Source organism: Muscardinus avellanarius (genome assembly GCF_963383645.1).
Source record: "Muscardinus avellanarius genome assembly, chromosome: 11".
Taxonomy (NCBI): domain Eukaryota; kingdom Metazoa; phylum Chordata; class Mammalia; order Rodentia; family Gliridae; genus Muscardinus; species Muscardinus avellanarius.
In genome coordinates, this window is record NC_137797.1 from 110,138,413 (window position 1) to 110,162,016 (window position 23,604).

The 23,604-nt window shown below is 42.9% G+C and overlaps 1 protein-coding gene across 3 annotated transcripts in view; it reads right to left on the reverse strand.

Moving 5' to 3' along the window:
• The window catches only part of ABCC9 (ATP binding cassette subfamily C member 9), a gene marked incomplete at both ends in the record, with an annotated part of 102,055 nt that overhangs the window by 27,161 nt on the left and 51,290 nt on the right, over positions 1–23,604 (reverse strand). For all 3 annotated transcript variants that reach the window (XM_080706386.1, XM_080706388.1, XM_080706387.1), the window contains 11 exons: positions 4,021–4,113; positions 8,020–8,177; positions 9,474–9,543; positions 9,748–9,896; positions 10,601–10,830; positions 14,287–14,383; positions 17,886–18,011; positions 18,113–18,250; positions 19,592–19,672; positions 21,036–21,120; positions 22,857–22,958. In XM_080706386.1, the coding sequence (XP_080562512.1) occupies positions 4,021–4,113; positions 8,020–8,177; positions 9,474–9,543; positions 9,748–9,896; positions 10,601–10,830; positions 14,287–14,383; positions 17,886–18,011; positions 18,113–18,250; positions 19,592–19,672; positions 21,036–21,120; positions 22,857–22,958 (1,329 nt within the window). The remainder of the gene's footprint in view (positions 1–4,020; positions 4,114–8,019; positions 8,178–9,473; positions 9,544–9,747; positions 9,897–10,600; positions 10,831–14,286; positions 14,384–17,885; positions 18,012–18,112; positions 18,251–19,591; positions 19,673–21,035; positions 21,121–22,856; positions 22,959–23,604) is intronic.

Consider the following 23,604-nt stretch of genomic DNA (forward strand, 5'->3'; position numbering starts at 1 on the left):
ACTTTGTTTTGAATCGGGGTCTTAGTAATTTGTGGAGGGCTTTACTAAGTAGCTGAGGCTGGCAGTGAATCTGCCATCTTTCTGTTTCTGTCTCCCAAGTACTGGGATTAAAAGCATGTGCTGTCTGTCATGCCTGGCTAGCTGGTTTGTTCTCTCAACTGGTCTGGATTCCCAGCTTGGTAGAAAGATAGCGTCTACCCTGCTAAGAGATACCATCTGGCTCTGTCATATCATTACAGTCTTGGAAGAAGAAGGCTGAATTAAAGAATTAAGGTCTAGTCCAATGCTGTTATCTAGGGCAAGTGTAGACAGAACAGGAAGAACAGAAGTCAGACCTCTGGATCCTTCCTTGGTTTGGGAAAAGCAATTAGGGGGAAATGTTTGCTGATCTGAACATGTTATCTGGGTGAAGAGCATCAAAACTTTCAGCTCACCCCTTGAGCGCCTTTGGTGGCGTCTACGTGAAAGGAGACGCCAGCTGCTTTGATCTTGACCATCATTCACTTCTCACTCCCAGGGAGGTTGATCTCTGCACGGCTCAGCTTGCCAAAGCAGGACCAGGATGGCCAAGGCCTGAGGTCTCCTCCCACACAAAAGGGTGCAGTAGCATCCAGCTAGCCTTTTTGGGGGTTGGCCAGGATCAAGAGCTGCGCAAGAGGATCTAGTTCAAAGACTGACGCCATGACAAGGGGTCACGCCGACCCTTCCCCTTCCTGAGGAGGTTGGCTGAGAATAAAGTTCCAGCAGGCTGCGAGGCAGAGAGGGCTGGGAGCAGAGGGAGGACGTTGAATCAAAGAGTCTCAAAGAGACAAAAGTGGCAGACTGAAGAGTAGAAGGCCTCTACATAATCGCACGGCACCTGAACATCTACAATGCACCTGGTCCACATATGCTGGAAGATAAAGGTAAAAGACACATCGCCAGCTCTCCAGGAGCTCCCAATCCTCTGGAGCAGTGCAGACACAGAACATGTACCTGTGACATCATGCGACCAGTTAGAATAGGTAGCACTGAGATCTTAGGAGGCTTGGACTCTACATTCTGACAAGCAGGGAAGGCGTCCCACAACAGATGGTAGCCAGGTACTGAGAGCTCAGCAATAAGATAAGCACTGATTTTTAAAATATAAGAGGAGGCTAGGAGGGACTATTTCAAAACCTGAGCCTAGGAAGACCAGCTTTGTTCAAATTGTCAGCTTGGCAGATCATATTTTCCATAGCATTATTTTTTGCCTACTTGCTCCTTGAAGCTGTTATTCTAAGATTTCTACCCAAGTTTTTCTAAGTCTATACGCTCTCCTTTGGCAGTCAAATCCATAGCTAAACCTTTAAATAAGGCCTGGTTAGAGGCTGGTACTCAAACCTGCTAACTTTTGCCCCGAGAGCTCTCTGAAACACAAACAGATTCCCACAGCTGACCACAAAACACTAGCTCCATCTCTCGTTGGCAGCTCGATTTGTTCATGACCAAACCCATGAACTTATTTCCTCATCCTTCATCTCATCATCAACTTCCTGACTTGGAAAATTGTACTGAGGGAAATCAGCGGCCAAGAAGACGAGCAACTTTAATTCTTACATTCTACCACTCCCTAGGTCACATTGGGCCCTCTTCTTAGACCTTCCTAAAGACTGGGCTTCCTCTCCAGGTCCTTGGTACCCGTGCTTCCTAGCCTTTGCCATTGCCCCTCTGGACCACCTGCAACATCCTTCTGGCATCTTCCACCTTTAGCCTCAACCCCCTAATCATTCTTCATAAGACGTCCAACATTATTCTGAACACAACTCTGATCATGTCACAGCCCTGTTAAAATCCTTCCGCGGCTCCCCAACATGAAAAGAATGAGGTGTAAGCTCTGTAAAGTACTTGTTAAGTACCCTTTATGTGCCAGCTTCTGTTTATGTTTTCAAGCGTTGTTACGAGAGCCTCCATCTCTGCACTTCCCACAATACCAGATTCTTTCGATTTCTACACACAATAGCAATCTTCGTGCTTTTGAACTCCTGGAACTTCTGCAGTGAATCTTTTATACCTTCCTCTGCCAGGTCAACTGTTCTTCATCCAAAGATTTTTTGTTCAATGAATTATCTTCCAATTTTATTTGAGACAGAGTATTACCCTTCTCTCTAATGCCTTATCTATTCCTACTTGGCATATGTTAAATAGTTTAAAATAATACTTGACATATAGTCAATATTTAAGTAAATAATTCTTAAACAAGAGTTTTGATAAAAATGGTACTCTTTAATATGGTATAGTTATTAATTGTCATTGCTGGCTACTGTTAAAATATCAATGTTATGTCAATATCTATATTCAATACTAATAAATGGTTTTGACTTCCTCAATATAAGACACCACACACTCTGATGGGAAAATGTACTAGTGCAGGGATTATGGACACTGCAAGAAGAAATGTACAAAGATGTACATGGAGATTCTGTGATATGTAATATCATATAAAGTTGTGTCTTCATATTCTACCCTGTAACTCAATTCTCTCTCTCTCCATATATATATATATATATATATATATATATATATATATATATATATAAAATATATACATATATATGTATGTGTGTGTATATATATATATATATATATATTACATAAAATAGGTCTGGGAGTGTAGCCTGGAGAAGGGTTCCATCCCCAGTACCACTATATATACATATATATATATATATATATATATATATATAGAGAGAGAGAGAGAGAGAGAGAGAGAGAGAGAGAGAGAATTTAAACTAACAAGGGTTTTGATAAAAATGGTACTCTTTAATATGGTATAGTTATTAATTTTCATTTCATTGCTGGTTACTGTTAAAATATAAATGTTACATCAATATCTATATTAAATACTAATAAATAGTTTTGACATCCTCAATAAAAGGCATATATATATGTATGTATGTGTGTATATATATATATATGGTGGTACTGGGGATGGGACCCTTCTCCAGGCTACACTCCCAGACCTATTTTATATTTTTATTTGGAAATAGGGTCTCTAAGTCAGTGAGGCTGGCTTTGAACCAGCACGATCCTCCTGTCTCCGCCTCCCAAGCGCGGGATTACAAGCGTGCTCCACCATGCCTAGCTCTCAATTCTATATTTTTAAAATACATTCCTTAGGTTGGAAAAACAATACGTATTTGCAATTAGGGTGGAAGAACATTTTAGAATGTCAATTTTCTGGATCAAATGAGACATTCAGTAGTGCCTTGTTCTTTTCTGGTCATCTTGAACAAAAAGAGTGAGGCTAGGTACTTTTTTGAGGGTTAAGTACCACTCTTCATCAGAAACTTAGGTTATTGCTTTGTTTACAAACATTGGGAAGTAATCATTATATTCTAAAGTAACTTTAGCATTACGATATTACTTTTGTTAGTATAATCATTACTCTTGCCGTGCATTGGTTTTCTTATCTTGTTTATTGGGTGCTACATCAATGGTCACCAGTTAATGCTTTGTATGCATTATTCAATTAGCCTGATGACCCTAACAAGTGAGACTGAAGTTCCAATTTCATAGTTGAGGAGATGGAGGCTTAGGAACTCAAAAGCCTTGTCTAAGTCACATAGCAAACACCTTTTTTTTGGTTGTTGTACTGGGGATGGAACCCAGGGGCATTCTACCCCCAAGCTATACCCCCAGCCCCATTTTTTATTCTTTATTTTGAAACAGGGTCTCACTGAGTTGCAAAGGGCCTCACTAAGTAGCTAAGGTTGACCTTGAGCCAAGATCCTCCTGTCTCAGCCTCCCGAATGCTGGGATTACAAGCATGCGCCACCACGCCCAGCTAGCAAATACCTTTTCAATATGTTCTTTCTTTATTCTTACAAAAATTCCAGATGGTTAAACTCTAATGTTGATCATTTAGGACCTACTTTTTCTGCTCCTGGTTTAGTTCCTGGTTGAGTATCCAGATAATGACAGCAATTATCTGTTGTTGGTTGACAGACACTCACTGTTGGTGCAGCTACCTAATCAGCAATATGAGACATGTCCACTCACCTGAAGGCCCGGATGGTGGTGAGTCCCTCGGCAGTTTCTGAGAAGTGGCAAAGGAGAGGGAGCTGGGTACTGTCATCCAGCTCCTGGAGGTCCCTAGGACAAGGAGAAGGGCAATTATAAGTTTCCGATGCAGCCAGAACCAAAGACCACCATGTCCATTCCAAGTCAAGGATGTATGGCTGCTGAATTTGTCCTGGTTGTTCTATTTCCCCCCAGCACTCAGTTCACAGGAACATCAACAGCTTATATTGTTGAGAAAGACGGATAAGTGATGAGCACACGTTCAGGATGATGGTAACCAGCACAGAACCCTCAACTCTGGGTAACAGCTGAAGTAAGCCACCGCTGGACACAGAGAGCCAGCAGTCCACTCACACCTAGGAATCCATCCATAACTCCATGGCATCTTCTCCAGGCAGGTGAACCTTAAACAAAACTTGAGCAGGATGAAGATATCAATGGAATTGACAAGAAGAAATGAATTCTAGCTAAAGGAATGATGGAGCTGGTAGGGGGTGCCTGAGAACCTAGCAGATCAGCCTGACTGATCCCAGGTCCTCTGGGGCTGCTGTAGTGGTAAATGGCTCTTTTAAGAACATGGCTCTGTAAGGGCAGGACCAGAACCCAGAGAATCCTTAAAGGGCTGACAAATATCACTGAACACCAGAAATAAAATGATCAGAGCTTTGCTTCTTCAGTACAAGTCAGGAGACAAGGAAAAGGAAAAAGGAGGATGATGGTGGGGAAGACCCATGAGGACATTGTATGCGATAGGTATCTAAAGTTCTGAATTAGAGAGGTGCCGATCAGCTTTCAGATGAAGGAGGACACAGACTGTGAGACAGCCTACCAGAAGTAGCCGTGTAGTCTGTAAGAATGAACTAGTTGTATGAAGGTAAATAAAGGAAGGGTCAAGTATGGGTTGGTTGTTTCTAGTTTAGCATACTTAAAAAAAATGGGAAGTGCTGTTTTCCTGGTAGGGAGACAAAGAAGAAGAGATTTGGTGAAAAGAAGGAATATGGCTTTGGCTGCACTGATTTGAATCTGTGCCTTTGTTAAATCTTGGTGGAACTTCCATTCACAGTTCCTCTAAGGAAACACACACACACACACACACACACACACACACACACACACCATATATAAAGTATTCTATGAATAGAAATGCCTGAATCTAGAAGGCGCGTCAAGAGTTACATCACTTGTTTCAAAGCATTCCTCTTACTATTTATTCCATCCTTTCTCCACTCTTCTTTGGGTCTTTGGGGTTAACAGACTAAGGAGCAACACTGATTTTCACCTACCAGGGTGAACTGAATTGATAAACACTATTACCCAGTCTTCAACAATCAACCCCAGCCATTCTTGGGTCCCGAGTAGTCCGAGAAGCAAATGCCAAGTCTTTTCAAGTTAGAGTTTCTAAAATTGACTTGCTCACTTCATAGATTGAAGATAAGGCAAAAAAAAAAAAAAAAAAACACACAAAAAAGGAAGGAGAATAAAAATGAAGAATTTTTACATACATACAAACACACACCCACACCCCCCCCCACACACACAAGTGTGAACAGTATCTTAATTTTAAACATAAAATGAAGTGGCTAGTGGTACATCGGACACAAGCCCCAGAGGGTCACTGCACTGAGGTCAGTAGTGAAGAAGACACTTAAGATGGAGCGACCTTTGTTTGTAGGACCTTTGTGAAATTAAACAGGCGGGAACACAGCTTGGTCTTGTATTCTTGTAAGAAGGAAGCAGGGCCAGCCACACAGCCGATCTTTGAGTCTAGATATCCAAAGCTCCACCGCACTTCCTGTAGCCAGCTCCCCACTTAAACTCTCTCCCACACATACAAAAACAGTTGAGGATCCTGAGTACGTCCGTATGGGGCCGTCCTGAGGAACCTCAGCCGTCAGCAGGGTCCTCACCTGAGAGAGATAGAGGCCGTCTGTGCTAACTTGCAGAGATCTTCAGACAAGAATGGTGGTTTGATTCATTATCAACATAAATTCGTTTTTTAACCCAAGTCTTACAGGAGATTTAATCTTTGAGAAAAGTGAATCTCAGGGTCTTTTCCACATTTAGCTCTTAATGATTCTCTGACTATTGGTACTTTATAACCATACATCTCCATGCAGTTCAGGGTGAAGAAGGCACACCTGCACACAGCAATCCCTGAGCCTCCTAGTTCCCACCCCACTCCCCCGCCCTCCCCACCTTCCCGAGCTCAGCACAGCGGTTGGCTTTGATGAGTTTGTGTAGGTACGTCATGTCCACTAAAACGTTTCTCTCTCCAAGTCTTCCTCCCCCTTCCATCTCTCTCAGTTAGGGGCCCTCCCTCACTCCACTAATCTGAAGTCCCTCCTGCGTCCCAGTTTCTCCCTAGCATCTGCATATGAAAAGGAGCATCTGACCTTTCACTTTCTGTGACTGACTGATCTCACTTAGCACAATGCCCTCCAGTTCCATCCATTTCCTTGCGAGTGACATAATTTTGTTCTTCTTTATGGCTGCATAGAATTCCTTTGCGTGTATATCCCGTAATTTTGTAATCCATTCATCTTCAACATGAATTCCTTAATAATGTTTAGTCACTACTAACACAAGCAAATTATTCTGATCACAGTTTAAATGCATGTGCAGTCTCCTAGGAATATGTGTCTAACCATTGCATTCCATTAATATTGCAAAATGGCAAAAACAGACCCAAGTGAGTTTGTGGCTGAAGAAAGATACGTGTGCTGGACATTAGTGGTGCGAAGGCAAGAGTAGACTAGAGGACGCCCAGCAGGAACAAGAAGAGGACCCTCAACTGCCCTGCCTTCAGCAGCCCGCATCCCAGGAACATTAGGGGAACGAAAGAAGAACTGGATGGCCAGCATCTCCCTATGGGCTCGAATTTTCTGCAAAATTAAAAGAGGCTGGGGATGAAAAAAAATTCTAAATTTAATAAGGACCTGACATCTGAAGGACCTTAATTTTTAGCTCTGAGGGTGACACAACCATAATTTTTTAGATTCCCAAGTGTTCTGTGTTCAGAGTTTCCTTTGCTTTTCTCCTTAACTCCCCAGGAAGTCAAGTCATATTAAATAGTTTAAATTTCTGAATAAGCCCAATGTCTGCCTTGTATTTTAGCACTCTCTACATGCTAGGGTTAGTGTGCGTATGTGTTTTATCTTATGAAGAGACTAAGTTTCTTTGAGAACAGGTTTCTGTTATGTTGATGTCTTCATCTGCCCACATGTTATTTGCAACCCAATAAGCTCCGAATAACTGTTTGTTGAAATAAAGTGATTCTTGCAATAACAAAACTTACTATATTATTTATAGCAAAGCCTCAAAGCCAAACTGCACATCTTAAAACAACCGCTATTGTATTTCATTAGCCATTTAACATCTCATCAAATGACAGCTCCTAAATCAACAGGAGAAGCTAAATTCATGGCGATACTTTGTTTATTTGCCTGGATACGCAGATGCATGCAAAATGATTCAATCCCAAAGTTTCCAGCCTCTTAAAATCATAGCACTCCTGTCAGACATTCAAGATTTATAGTCATCGCTATTTGTCCCTTTAATTCTTTTTACTTCTACTAATATTTTATGTATTTTAAGAATTTAAAAATTTATAATTTTTCCTCCAGTTGGGAATATAATTATATATAAAATCACTCATTCCTTGGGACTGTTTTTTCTGCCAATGTCATGCTCAGAAAAAGAACCAGCGAATGAAAAATTTGGTGCAGTCTATAAATTCAGAACTCACCAGATAAATTCACATGTTAATACATATCTAGAGCTATGCAGGGCCCAAGATAACCAACTACAGAGAAAATTGTAAGAGATAAGCAAATGAATGTAATAAGATATAAACATGTGAAAAAAAAATCCCATTTCTAAATTTCACACCTTACCTTGCAGAAACACTACGGCAAACGTGGCTGCCAGTAAATCAAAGACACAGGCTTTTGAAAACCAGTAGAACCCTGTTTGGCTTACTTTGAGGCAACTCGGAAGTATTTCTGGATAAAATAAAAGGCAACGCCCAGGGGCACCAGAGCGACCACAAAGACCGGGGTGGCGTAGGAGATCATCCCGATGGCAGAGAGGCAGAGCAACGTGGACCGGGTCAGAGACTCCAGCGTGGGAGGGATGTGCTGTCGAGATTGAGACGGGAAAGAAGAGCGCATCTGAGCTTAGAGAGTGTGGATTACCGGGTGACAAAGATATCCATCGTGCCCATCTTATACTAACAGTAAGTTCCAAAAGTCCTTACGACAGTGCTATCCGCACGTGTTTATGGTAGGCGGCTCTCATTCATTTCCCACAGTTTCGTACTGATCTGTTTACCTGTCTACCGGCAGAGTATGGATTAGCCAGCTTCCTATTGATCTTGGTATTCTCTATAAAGCGGCACTACCAACTGAGCTATTCTGGTGCTAAGTGAGATTAGTCAGTCACAAAAAATAAGAAATTGGATGCTCTCCCTAATATGCGGAAGCTAGGGAGAAAATGGGTCATAGGAGGAAGTCTAGACAAGGAGATACTACAGAGGAGCAAATAAGGTGACCTGACTGAAGGGATGGAGGGGGAAGAGGGAAACTCCCGGATATACATGATGTACATTCACAAACATCTCAAAGTCAGTCACTAAGCCAAACATGAGAAGGAGGCGGGGGAAGGGAATGGGTGAGAATTGGGGCAGGGCTAAATGAGCTATGTGTGCATGCGTGCCTCCACCATCTTGTACCCCATTAAGATGTACGATTACAGTGCACCAATAAAAGTTTAAAAAGGCACTACCGTATTCATCTATAAGCTTGTTTTACCACATTGAACAAGAGTAACTAAGAGCCGGGCGTGGTGACACACATTTGTAATCCCAGCATTCGGGAGGCTGAGACAGGGGAATTGCGGTTCGCGGACAATCTCAACTACTTATTGAGGCCCTTTGCAACTCAGTGAGACCCTGTTTCAAAATAAAGAATAAAAAATAGGGCTGCGGGTGTAGCTCAGAGGTAGAATGCCCCTGGGTTCCATTTCCAGTACTGCAAAAAAGAAAAAAAATTAAAGTTTTAAAGTTTGTATTCTTCATTTTGAAATCGGGTCTCACTGAGTTGCAAAGGGCCTCACTAAGTAGCTGAGGCTGTTCGTGAACCGCGATCCTCCTGTCTCAGCCTCCTGAATGCTGGGATTACAAGCGTGCGCCACCACGTCCGGCTCGTGCTTGATTCTTAAGAATCCTCTTCCGCAGGCACAATTAAGGTCATCCCTTGAGATTTTCTGCTGCAGATAATTTGCACCTATAACACTGATGTAGATGCAAACGGGCTGTAATTTAAATGTTAGCGATTCTCGACTGTTAATGTTAAGCATGCCAAGTCTCAACATGCCACCTCGTTTACGCTGGAAAATGCATTTGTGGACTTAAAGTGGCTCAGATACTCGCTCACCTGGTCAATGATGTTAGTATCAGCTGAGAAGCGATTGAGGATCAGTCCCAGGGGTGTGGTATCGAAGAACCTAGGCAGCAAACAGATGGAAGTGCGTGACTACGTCAACTGGCTCCAGAGCACAGCTAAGGGACACGCGGAGTCGGGAGAACAGGAAGGGCGCCCTCTGGGTTCGCTCTGACTGAAGAATCCTGTGAATGCTCACAGCTCACTTAACATGGAAAATGCCTGCTTCATCACTCCATTTGCAGAAGCAAGAAACACTGACTCTCACCTGATTGGTCCAAGAATGATTTTATTGAGGAGGTTGTGGTGAAGATTTTTGGCGGCTGTGAGGCCCATCCATTCCACCGTGAGGGACGTAACGAGGCAGAGGAAAATACCAGCTCCGCAGAGGATGCTGAAGCCAGCCACATAGAAGGTCTGAAAGCAACCCACAGGGACCGTCAGAGACACTGACCAGCTAGAACCCAACATCAAGGTCAGAGGAGATCGCACACTTCATGGTCTTGCAAACAGAGGAAGGAGTACAGGTTTTGGAGACCCAGGGCGGAGCCCCACCAGGACCCCAAGTTCCCACTGGCCTCCTTCCCTCTCTTGCAATGTCTGTCTGAGAGCTGATGAAGGGATAGTCTGTTTTTAGGCTTGGGCATAGTCTTGGTTCTTCTACCTGATATAGTTCATTCTTTTCCTCCTTAATCACAGAATGAATAAATATCACTGATACAGGATGTTAAAGCAACCACAAAAGAGATGTGTGTGTGTGTGTGTATAGCAAACATAATACAAACATAGATATGCTTGTATGTGTATATCATACATATATAAAAATATATGCTTGTATATGTATAGAACATACACATATGTATAGAACACCTTTGTGTCCAAACCAAATATTACCTGGAAATGTTTCTTAGAATAACCCTTTCAATATAGAAGTAATAATAACAGATGTCATTTTTGACGTTATCAATGGTTTAGGCCATGTGGCTCCTGTTCTAGTTCCTAACTGATTAAACCATCACAGAAGTCCCCCGACCCTTGGGCTGTTCATATCTAACTCGACAGTATCACTGTGGGTCTCAGTAGGTCACTGATGACTCAAAGGAGAACTGGGCCTGTGGTACCTGGTCCGCTTTCCCGGTGTTGTTTATGCTGTACTCGGATGTCCATGTGGCCAACCAGTAGTCTATGGCCACAATGACGGAGTGCTTCAGGAGCTTGGAGAAGACCATCAGGAAGAGCAAGAAGAAGCCCCCAGAGCTGAGGTACCACCAGCAGGTTCTCCACGGCATCTTGGTCCTGAGCCTCATCACTGTGGACATGTTATCATCATCATCTTCCTCTTCTTCCTCCTCTACATGCAGAAAGGCTTGTTTGAGCATCAGATCCAATTTTTTATTATCCCACAGAAAAGTACACGCAGTCCACTTCTATAAATCTTAATCTTGGAAGTTTTAAACGCTTCCAGTGAAGCAAACCTTAAATTTTGTTTTAGAAACCAGGAGAAAAATGAATGAATAAACAGATACACATGAAAACTCTGTCTGGATGAGAACATTTGCTGATTTCCAGATCAAACCCACTGGAAGCATAGAGCAGAAGTTTATTAAGTCACTGAAGGAATCGTGTTGCCAATGAAACCACAAACTGGGCTGCGAGCGTCTACGACTTTTTGACCTGCACAGTTTTGGATTCAAAAAACTGTTCTGCCAAGGAAGACTAATCTGTGCTCTCTCCACCCCATTTTAGAAGAGACCATGGAGGAGAGTGAGCAGGGAGGAACCTTCCAGAAGGCAAAACCAGAGCCCACAGGACATAGCAGGCAAGGAAGTCCTCTCAAACATCTAAACCATCTTCACACTCTAAGATGGGCACTCCTAAGAATGTGCTCCACATCTGGGGCAAGAAATTGTTGCATTTCTTGGCCAACACAATTTGGTCATGTATATGGTCCAGTGATTTGGGGTTTCCCAATTTTCCCATCCTCCAAAGACAGTTTTCATTTACACTTATCCTGTGTCTACCACACTACTATGTGGGGAACAAGTTGTGGGTCAGAAGGACAAATAACTTGTCTTTGATTTACAAGTTCCTGGACCAGAGGGACCCAAAAATGGATACAATGAGAGGATTGAGCAGCACTCAGGATCTCAACACTGGAGCTCGAGGCAGTAAATGACCTCCCCTTTGATGGGGGTTGTCTCTGTGAGAAGGACAGGAATACATGTTTGCACAACCATAAAGATAGACACCTTCTGACAATTGATAGTTGTTTCCACAGTACCCATCCTCTAAACAGGAGGGTCTAAGCAAAGGAGGTACCACTAGTTTCTCTTTTCCTGCCCTAATAACTTGAAAAAAACATGCTTATAAAGACCTACAGCAGCAGCCTCATAGATAACAAATACTGTAAGGAGCGCCTTATCATTTTCCAGCTCTTTTTCCTCTGTAAATAAAATATGATTTTATACCTGAGAAAATGGACTAACCCAGCAAACTGCGAGCAGACTCTGCCTCCCCAGCAGGGTTCTCCCCACTGCAACAATGAGAACCTAATTTGCCATAACCCCACTTTTAGAATGGGTTAGAATTAATTGGATTATAATTCCAGGAGCTATTGTCTGCTTGCAGCATTATTGTTAATTTTTTGGGTGGTACTGGGGTTCCTGGAAACCCTTCTACCTCCGGGCTACACTCCCAGACCTATTTTTATAATTTTTTATTTGGAAACAGGGTCTCTTAAGCCAGCGAGGCTGGCTTCGAACCTGCACGATCCTTCTGTCTCCGCCTCCCAAGCATGGGGATTACAAGAGTGCACCACCACGCCCGGCTACAGCATCGTTTTTTTTTAAAGAATTTTTAATCTTAGAAATTGCAATAAAAATTAATTCTATTTATTTCATAAACACTTGTTGAGACACTGAAGAGGTGTCATCTGAGACACAAAAGAGCATGTTTTGCAGTTCTCTGGCTTCAAATTATAATTTTTCTCAATTTCTTTTTTTCTTGAGGGTGATAAATGCCATGGAATATTATATTCGAATCTTTCTTATATGTTTTTATTGGTGCATTGCAATTGAGCATCCTAGTGAGGTTCAAAGTGATACAAACACACACGCACATAGCACTGGGTGTGTTGTTTTCCTCTGGACCACCCTAGCGCCCCCTCACGCTGGTACTTGCTAGTGAGATTGGTAGTGATGTCTTCATATGTGGACATAGCATTATTTAAACTGTTTCCTTCATCAATCCTCCTTTCCCCCTCTCTATATTCCTCCCATAATCCCCTCTGACTAGTCTACTCCTAGTCTACTCCTCTCTCTCTCTCTCTCTCTCTCTCTCCTCTTCCCTCTCTCCTCTCCTCTCCTCTCCTCTCTTCTCCTCTTCTCTCTCTCTCTCTCTCCCTCCCTCCCTCCCTCTCCTCTCTCCTCTCTCCTCTCTCTCTCTCTCCCTCTCTCCCTCTTCTCTCTCTCCCCCTTCCTCCCTTTCCCTCTCCCTCTCCTCTCTCCTCTCCTCTCTTTCTCCCTCCCTCCCTCCCCCTCCCTCCCTCCCTCTCCCTCTCCCTCCTCCTCCTCCTCCTCCTCCTCTTCTTCTTCTTCTTCTTCTTCTTCTTCTTCTTCTTCTTCTTCTTCTTCTCTCTCTCTCTCTCTCTCTCTCTCTCTCTCTCTCTCTCTCTCTGGTACTGGAGATGGAACTCAGGGGCATTTTATCTCTGAGCTACACCTCCAGCCTATTTTTGATTATTTATTTTGAAACAGGGTCTCACTAAGTTGCGGAAGTCTTCACTAAGTAGTAGCTGAGGCTGTCCTAGAACCACAGTCCTCTGGTCTTAATCTCCCAGATGCTGGGATCACAAGCATGCATCACCACACCCGGCTTCTCTCCACTGATCTGAAGTCCCTTCAGTTTCCTATTTTTCCTCTAGCTTCCACATACGAGAGAAAACATCCCATTCTTGACTTTCTAAGCCTGGCTGATCTCATTTAGTAAGATACTCTCTATTTCCACCCATTTTTCTACAAATGATGTAAGTTTTCTTCGTTATGGCTTAGTAAATTAGGTGCCTGTCAACAGTTGAGTGGATAAAGAGATTGTAGTATATAAACACAATGGAATTTTGTCCATTTCTTAATTGGCTTGGAGAAGTGCATTTGTAAGTGAAAGCCACATTGGCAATGAAGTAGATAGCTCTGAGTGGTGGTCCTTACAACATTTTGGGCCACATGTGTCTAGAAAACATGATTTTATTCATTTTTCCAAATTTTCAGTAAATTTTGTCTTAATGTGCCATATGGGATCCAAAATTCAGAAGCATCACACAAAGCTCTGATTTTCTTACCCTTCATTGGTAGCTTGTCATGAAAACATCATAAAGGAATGAGCCAAATGCAGGTCTTTTAGAACACTCTACTTCTCATTAATTGTGTGTTTCTGAAGGGTTGTTATATTAGTAGGTAAAATTAGTAGCTAAAGGGCTTGGTTTGGTCACTCCACTGGGCCCTTCTAATTTCTCTGAACCAAGGTCTAGGTCTCTTTTCAGGCCACTGCCCCTTCTTTCAGCTCTGTCCTGCGAGGCACAGATGTGTTGGGACGCATAGTGAGCCTCTCACTGTGAGGGCCAGGTGATGGGTTGCAGGTACATGCCTTGACTCTTCATATTTTCATTTTCAGTAATAGGAATTCGACTTTGTTTTTTCCCTTTGCAAAGAGTTTGCAATTCCTCACCAATAAACTCACACATCAATGACAAAGCAAAACCCTCACATCCTTCTCCCCCACTGAATATTCCAGATCCGAGGAAGAGAGGTACCTTCATCCTCGTCCTCCATCTGGGCCTTAGCCTCTCTTGAGTACATGGCTCTCCGGAGCGTTTTTCTCTCCAAAGTCGTCTGGTCAGCTTCCATGTCCTGCAGGAAACATTACACTACCAATCACACAGCTCTCAGCCAGGAGAAGGTCTTTGCTTACGGACGCATGACCCAAGTGTGCTGATGTCTTTATACCCGTCTCGAGGGCTCTGCGCTTACTTTGTGGCCGCAGGGCTCCTGTCAAAGGAGCAGTTGTAGAAATCTTTAGGTGTATAGGAGATATTTCAGTGTTCTAAGATTCAGGGCAGTGAGAAACCAGGAGAGGTAGGAGCCATATGGTGGCTCCAAACCCCAGAACAGGGAGGTAACTCCCCGGTCCTAAAGTATAGCTTCTTGCTGCTACTTTTCACATTGATTTCAGACGCTCAGTAATTTTTCTAGCTAAGGATTCATTGATGTTAACAAACGTTTTTTTTTAAAAAAAGGCATGCAGTTCTGGTTCCACTATTAACATGAGCTACTAAATAATAATGAATGTCTCTGGCATCTCACTGAGGGGGCTCTACAAAAGAAAGGAACTTCACCAGGATTTGAAGAATGGCAGATGATTTTTTTGGGGGGGGGGACAGTACTGGGGTTGGAACCCAGGGCCATTCTACTTCTGAACTATGCCCCAGCCCTATTTTTTATTCTTTATTCTGAAACAGGGTCTACTGAGTTGCAAAGGGCCTCACTAAGTAGCTGAGGCTGCCTGAGAACCACGATCCTCCTGTCTCAGCCTCCCAAGTACTGGGATTACGAGCGTGCGCCACCATACCTGGCTGATGGAAGATGATTTTGAAGCCTAGAGAAAACTAGTCTTTACATGCCTAGCAGTTTCCAAGAGCCCTAAGAAAAGAAAATATTCAGAAAAAGAAAGAAAAGAAGCCAAAAACTAGTTGAAAATATTATAGGTTGCTGTAGAATTGTCCTGTGTCTGAGGAAGCAAGATGCTTTTGATTTTCTCCTGCCCTGACTTTTCTGGGCCCGCGGCCCCCCAGCCTCAGAACCGGAGTTATAGTAGTAGCTCTTCAGTCACTTGGGATAAGTCAGGTTCTGCAAGCCAGTCTTGGAAAACTAACCATCGCCCAGCTTCTGGGGGGCACAGACGCTCTGAGTTCCAAAGAAAACTGACCCACAAACTTCTGGAATCTATGGTAATAAAGCTCTGGCTTCCTATATATGTCAATACTGAAAAATAAAAACAATGGCCCCCAAAAAAAGTCAGGCATGGTGGCAGGTGCTAGTAATCTCAACATTTGGGAAGATAAGACAAAGAGGACTGCAGTTCGCAGACAGCCTCAGTTACTTAGTGAGGCTCTTCTTTTTTTACAACAGTAACAAAAAACCACAAAAAACAAACAACAACAAAAAACAGTTTGATGGTTACATAAATAAGCCAATAAACTTTTGGTGATTGGTCTCTAGGTGGTAATCTTAGTTTTTTTTTTTTTTTTGTGTGTGTGTGTGTGTGTGCGTGTGTGATTGGTCTCTAGGTGGTGATCTTAGTTTGTGTGTGTGTGTGTGTGTGTGTGTGTGTGTGTGTGTGTGTGTGTGTGATTGGTCTCTAGGTGGTGATCTTGGGGTTTGTTTGTTTGTAGATTTCTTTTTTCATGTGTAAATTTGGGAGACTTGCTTTCTATAGAAGGCGCTATTACTCTAGATTCTCAGTTAAAAGAGTAAAAGTAAAAATTTCTTGTGAATAGCATTCTTACAGACAATTAATTTTACTGTATTAGGAGACAAGGGGTTAGCCAGCAATTCTGCTTAATGACATGGAAGCCAACATTTTGAGAAAGAGCCCAGATAAAACACCATGTGGAGAAGAACCCCGCCCTCCGCGTGTCCTGTCACGGAATGAAGCACACCTGGAAACGGAGCGGCGACTGCATTCTGTCGCCTCCCTATTAGGTGAGACTGCAGGCTGTATCTCGGACACTTAAAGGAAACCACAGAATATCTTTAAAGCAATTTTCCTTAAGAGTCAACTGCGCTTATTAATTAATCTCATGGTAGGTAAATATTTTAAATCGTGTTGATGGCTGAATTAACTAAACACAAATTTAGTTTCTTGTATCCAGTAAATATTTACTAGTCCAGGCCAAGGTGAGGGCAGTGGGGAGGGGTGGGGTGTGGAGGAAAGGAGAAGGAAACATCACGTGGTGCTCCTTTATTTTGCTTCATAGCATAATAAAGATAATAGCCGAGGTCATCCAAGCTAGAATTTTGAATAATATTTAAATCAGCTACCAGTTTTTATCTCCTTCTCCTTCCTTGTAGTTTTCATTGCAATCTTTGTAACAGATTCCTATGTACTCTTTAGCCCTCGACGGCTCTTTCTAAGTCCCTGGCAGGAGGTCTGGGGTGAGGTTGGTTTCGGTTTCCCTCTGCACCTCCTCTGTGTCCTCTGCGTCGGGGCCGGGCTTCCTCAGCCCTGGCACAGCTACCCTCTGGGCTGGCGAGTCTTTGATGCGAGGCTGCCCTGTGCACGGTGGGATGCTGGACGGGGTCGCTGCCTCCTACCCTCTAGAGCCATTGTCCTTCTCCTACCTACAATGAGACAACCACAGACATCCCGGGCATTGCCAGTTGACCCCTTGGCGGCAGAGCCGGCCCCAGCGAATAGATCGACCCGACCTGTCCTGCCACATAGCATTCTGAACAGAAAGCAGTTTCTGCAGAAGCTTTCCGAGGTATTCTGGCCACTTTGTTTTCTACCGTGGGGTTCTCTCCGGCTACAGAAGAAACCAGGCGCCTCCTTTGTCTTGAGAGAGTAATCTCCCTCCAAACCCAGGTGAGGCCTCCTCCTGGCTTCTCCTGGCCACATTCTATTTTACTTTCTCCATACGCTCTGGGCTGATTTTCGTAAATCCTGTTATCTGTCTTTAATTATACAGCTCTGCTATATCAAGTGATCACTCTGTTTCTAAATACAACTTAGTGGCCTTTCTTCCTGGCTTGCTTCACAGTATTACTATAATATCCAGCCAAGAGCTCTCATTTTTTTTCCAGCTCTTCTTTCCAAAGTAAACCATAAATTGTCCCGTCCATCCTTAGGCTTGCATCACACTCCTTTGTCCCTGACATTTAGCTCCGGTACGTTTATAATCAAGTTTCCCATGGCCCCATTCTGAAAGGGGTTCTGACCATCTGTACCCTGAAATGGTTTTACACAATCTCACTTAAATCTCACAAAAACCCTGAGAAATAAGCTCAGAACATTTCTGTGATTTGTCCTAAGATTTTGAACTCTTCATCCACTCCACGGATGACAGAGAAACGTCAGGATCTATCTGATTGCTTCAAGTCTTCCTCACTCTCTGATCACATAGATCTTTCCTTTTTGCTTTCTAAAATAATTCAACTTAATTATTTCTTTTAGAAATTCTCTGATAGAAATATTTTGTCTTCTAGTGCTCATTCCTGGCCAGCAAGGCCAAACTCTAGACCCTCCCCGTCCAAACTCAAGCACTATCCAGCGTGGAATGGAAGGCTACTTGTTGGAAAGAAACGTCGGTCATCATCACTGTGCATTTCTGACCCTTCTGAACTAAGCACTTACCTTCTCCAACTCTTGATCTTGCCGATTCATTAGCGTCTTCCAGTGTTCGTACAGCTCGACATCTTTGGTCTGAATGTCTTTCAAGGTCCCCTCTCTTAGGACACTCCCATCTTTCATGGCTATGATCTACAGAAAGCAGAGTTGTGAGAAGAAGCCTTCAGCGGCCACAGTCTTCAGCAGGCATCCTGGGAAGCCTCACAGCTGGAACAGACATGGACACAGCTCACCCAGTCCGCGTGGGTCAGGTACTGCAGTTTGTGAGTCACGAGAACCAGGGTCCTTTTATCATCTTGGAGAAACTTCAGAATCCCTTCCTGCATTAGGTGGTCGCTCAGGTGGATGTCCAGGGCAGAAAACGGGTCATCCTACAAGCAAGGACAGTGGGGAGAGGCAGATGAGCAATTCCTACACACCATGACTCCTCCAGAGGGTAAAAGCACAGATGACAAAGGGCAGGTTAGCCCCCCAGCTAATTTGCAAAAGCCAGTGTGTCGTTTCCATTAAAGAAAGGCATTAATGTAAAAATGGAGTTTTTACTTTTTTCTTTTGTCTTAAAAACTACTTAAAAGTGGTTGACAATATTCTAGGTGGTTTGAATTCTTATAATATCTTTAAGTTCAAAAACCAACATTACTCAGCAACCCAAACAAAGTAGACAAACCCAAATAAAGAATGAAAAGATAAAGGCTGAAACACGCCTGTAATCCCAGGCTGGGAAGCTGAAACAGGAGGATGGCAGGTTGGAGGACACATACAAGGTACTAGATAAATGTAGGTTATTATTATTGTTAGATATAAAAACAGTATCCTTAACTCAAACGGATGCCAAATGTTTCAGGAAGAGAGCTTTTTAAACATTAAGTGATTAAGACATTTATAAAATGGCTTAGGAAATTATATTTATTGACTTTAGTGATGACATTACCTATCAGTTATTCTCATATATATTTTATTCCTACCGTGCCATATAGAGCATCACAGGACATGGTTTCACGTGTTGGCATATTTATAAGACAGACACTTCGGAAGAGAGCTAGTTTCCTGCAAATGATGGATTGCAAAGCCAAGTGGCCGTGGGGACCCTGCCTCTGTGGGTGTGCAGTCATAGTGGGGAGGGGACGGAGGAACTGCCCCAGGGTCGAAGCGCAAAGCAGTAAAACGTGATGGGGGTTTCTGGCACGAGATGCAGGAGAGCAACTGGAACCTTTTCTTCTTCACATACTTTTTTCTTTGCTGTTCCTCCATATATGTAATAGCAAACAAATCCCTACTTTGTCATATAGTTTCCAGGAAGAAGTAGCTGGATTCTCAGCCTACTACACACAGGCTACATACTTTGCTTACCGGCAAGTGTGTGTGTGTGTGGGTGTGTGTGCCCATGTGTATGTTTGTGTGTGTTAGTTGCTGGAAATTAAACTCAGGGATGTTCTACCTCTGAGCTATACTATACTCCCAGCCTTTCTTGCTTTTTATTTTGAAAGAAGATCGCGCGCAGCTGCTGAGGCTGGCCTTGAACCTGCGATCCTCCTGTTTCAGCCTCTCAGGTTCTTGGATTATAAGCATGCACCACCATGCCGAGCTACAAATCTCTGGTTTTAGAAACTCAGATAACCATCCTGGTGAAACTTGAAACTTGTCTCTTTGAAGACTCCTTTGTCCAGGGAAGATAAATACAACAGAAATCAAAGTACAGGCCATCTTCTTACCAAGAAGACGATGTTGGTGTTCTGATAGAGGGCCCGCGCCACACAGATCCTCTGCCTCTGACCCCCACTCAGGTTGATGCCCTAGTGAAGAAACATCCAGAAAACCCATCGTTCCCATCAGTAGAATCTGCTGGTAAAACTTACCTTTAAAATACAAATATCTGTAAATTTTTTAAAAATTACTAGTAAGTTATTAAGCTGTAGTAACATTGGTAAGTAAATGAAACTTAGTGGCCAGTAATTGGATTATATCGAGAGAATTTTGGACTATTCCTAATTGCCCTCTTTTCAAAATTGGTAGAGGGCTCTACTGCACAGAACACAGATAACCAAATTTTTTGGTGAACGGCAAAGACTACACGCAATTCAAAATTTTTCTCATTTCTTGAATTGTGCCTGTAGTTGACTAATACATACCTCTTAAATTCGTGATTACAAGTTCTGTTAAACAGGAGCATACACCAATACTCTTACACAAATGAGAGTTGTAGAAATAATTATGCAGTCATCTTAAAAACACATAATCGTGTGTAATTATAAGTCACTATATAATCACAAATACTATACAATAATTATAATTTCATAAATAAGAATTATAAATATTCTTAAACTAGGCTTCATTTAGAAATCACCATGGGCCAGGCTTGGGTAGTGGCTTCATAATTTTCATTTCTTTTATTCTTTCTGCAATATGCAGGTCTTGTTCTCAGTTTACGCATGTGGAACTGAGATAGGGAGCGTTCATCCTCTTAAACACCGTACTGTGCTACAATGAAGAATAGCCCTGAGAACAGAGGCGGCAGAGTCAAAATAATCCTGTCCACACCACAAACTCCGCACGTGGGTAAAGGCCTTGACTTTTCTCCACCTCCATTTACACAGCCATGATATGTAGAGAATAATAACACAATGACACAGATCCACTGTTAAAATGGATAATGCATAAAAGGATTTTGCCCAGCTCTGATACCTCTGAGGTTTAAAGATCTGGGGCCAATAATGTTACAGAGATTTCAGGTACAAACACTGCACTGCTGGTCAGAATAGCATAACATAAATGTAAAGAGTATTTACGGGAAGCAAAAGGAACATTTTTACAAGAACAAATAGATGTTGAACAAGAGTGTAAGAAGCTTCTGGAAGCAATCTTGGTGGCCAACACAACTAAAGTATGTTCCAAGTTAAGCAAAAATGCACTGGATCAAGCAGAGACTGCACATTACTTCCTTGAGAACTCTCAAGCAAGTAGCACAATGGTTATTCAATTACTCCTCAAGGGTCAGTGGTATCAGATGTCTACATTATTGCATTTTGGAGCTTGTCCCTAGGACAGCACACAGCTCCTAAGCTCTCAGAGTTCATTATGCTCCACCAACGACCAAAGAGAACCAGGAACATTTTCTAGAGTTTTGTCCATTGCTTAATTCGTCTATGCACAGCTTACCCTCTCTCCAATTTCAGTTTGGTCTCCAAATGGTAATAAATCAATATCCGGCTGAAGGGAACAGGCATCTGTGACAGCTTTGTACCTTTGGGAGAAGTGGTTTTGAATTTTTAGACCTCTATGAACACACTTCCTATAAACTAAGTGCCAGGTTCAATGTCTTAGAAGCTGAAATAAAACATTTACTGAGCAGCTTGGGGTATATTAGCCTCTACGCTAGCTAGGTTGGTAGATACAAAGACACACAGGCATGGGTTCCCATTCTTTTTACCACAGAAATGATAACAATACGAGGTGAGATGGAAGGTAAGTGGTAGACTTGGTAATTTTATAATGCGTCTGTGTTTTGAGACGACACCATGTGTACACATAAGCACATACAGTTTTATCTGTAGTTCGAAGCATTCTCGAAGCGGAAGACTGTGGCAAATGCATCATAAAATGTGCCTCGTGGGGTGCAATTAATGGAGGTGAGTACCTGGCACTCCTAGGATGTGGGGAGGAGGCAATTAGACACTGAGGAATTGTCGAAGAGGCAACATGTAAACAGTTTCCAGAAAAGTGAATAGTAATTCACCCAGAAGAAAAAGAGAAAGGGGAGGTTTAAGGAATCTCACAGAGGGCAAAGGTTCCAGTGCACCCGAGGGTCAGCAGGAAGGGACTCGGGACTGAAACAGGGGTCTGACTGGGTGTCCCTGCACCCACCACGCGTGCTGTGGGGAAGGAGCCGAGGACAAGAGGACAGCTGGTTGTCCTGGTGCTCAGAGGCTGGGCTGCAGGGTGGATAGGAAGCCCGGGCTCTTGGAGATGCTGGGAAAAGGTCGGTGGTTTTATTTTTCCTAAAATATTCAAGTCACTCTTGGTTCTTCCCTCTTCTGCCTCCTTGAGTTTGTCCATTCTTGTTCCAAAAAAAAAAAGTTATTTTTTCTCAATCATCCATTCTCGTATATTTCTATTGTTATCTGTAGGTGCATGGTGTGCCTGAGTAATTATCCCAACTAACTTCTAAATGTCTCAAAATCCAGAATGTATCTGTATCTCTAGCTCTGTCCTAGTTTATCTCCAGATAAAATAATACATTTTCCTTGCTGTGGCCCTATCTAAGGCCTGCAGTACCCCTCCAGAATTCATGTAATTATACATGTGTGACTTTTATGCACTCCAGCACTGGATTTCAGTCTTCTGAACCGCCTTCTGGATGACCTGCTCCCTGGTGCTGAACAGAGCCACGCAATTCAAACACTCAAGTTCTTTCTCCCATGCTGCCCGCTCTCCCCTTCCTCTATTCCCTCACCCTTTCCCTCCGCTGACCTAATTCTCTGTAGCTCTCAAGATCCAGCTCAGGGCTTAGAACCTACCCTTGTGGCTACGGCTCAAGGAAAAAGTCATACTTTCATCTACCCAGGGAAAGATGGTTGAGGGAGGACATATTCCAGCTGTTCTTAGTGCTATGCTCTTGGGTCCCACATTTTTCTTCTGTTCACAGCCAGCCCTCCTTTGGCAATTCACTTGGAAATCTTCTTTATCTGCTCACAATAACATAGTCAACCTCCCCACCACTGCTCATACACACGCACACATCAATGACTACCACTTAGTCTCATGTACCAATCGTTCGCACCAAGTGTCGGGGAAGAATAGAAACTTCCCAAGAGGCTCTTCTTAACAGAGTTGGTTCAAAAGACCTTGGCTTTGCAGATGGAAGTGGTCATGTCAGGAAGAAAGAAGCCTCAGGTGTCAAGGTTCAAGAAACTATGGACCAACCACGTGAGTTAGAAAGTATGGCAGTTTCAGTTCTAAATTCCATGCGTGCAAAATTACCTCTGCTTGTTGAAAGGACTCCCAAAGGTGATGTTTTCTTCTACAGTGGCATTTAACAGCCAAGGCTTTTGTGCCGCATATGCCACAGAATACCTGCTCCTACTGAAAAACAGGAGAGGAGAACAAACCCTGGAATTACGCAGGGAGCTATGCCGCATGCACATTTTAGTACAACTAAGGATAATCAAAGTCGATAAAACGTCTCACACCCAGTAATGAAAAGCCTCCTAAAGAGAAAGTTTTAAAGACCACTAGCCTTACTAAGATACAATTAAAGAATCCACTTGCATTAAAGGGCTTAGGGGGCCGGGCGTGGTGGCGCACGCTTGTAATCCCCGCGCTTGGGAGGCAGAGACAGGAGGAACGCGTAGGTTCGAAGCCAGCCGCACTGGCTTAGGAGACCCTGTTTCCAAAAATAAAATAGGTCTGGGAGTGTAGCCCGGAGATAGACGGGCTTCCAGGAACCCCAGTACCACCAAAATAAATAAATAAATAAATAAATAAATAAATAAATGGCTTAGAATTCCACCAAAATGCCTTATAATGTAGAAAATTTGATTTTTCTCTACAAATCAAATATTTTAAGGTATAAACTACTAATTGAAATATTATTTCCTAAAATAACTATCTATCTATCTATATATATATTTTTTCTTTTTGCAGCACTGGGGATTGAATCCAGGGGCATTCTATACCTCCGAGCTATATCCCCAGCCCTATTTTTTATTTTTGAAATAGGATCTTGCTA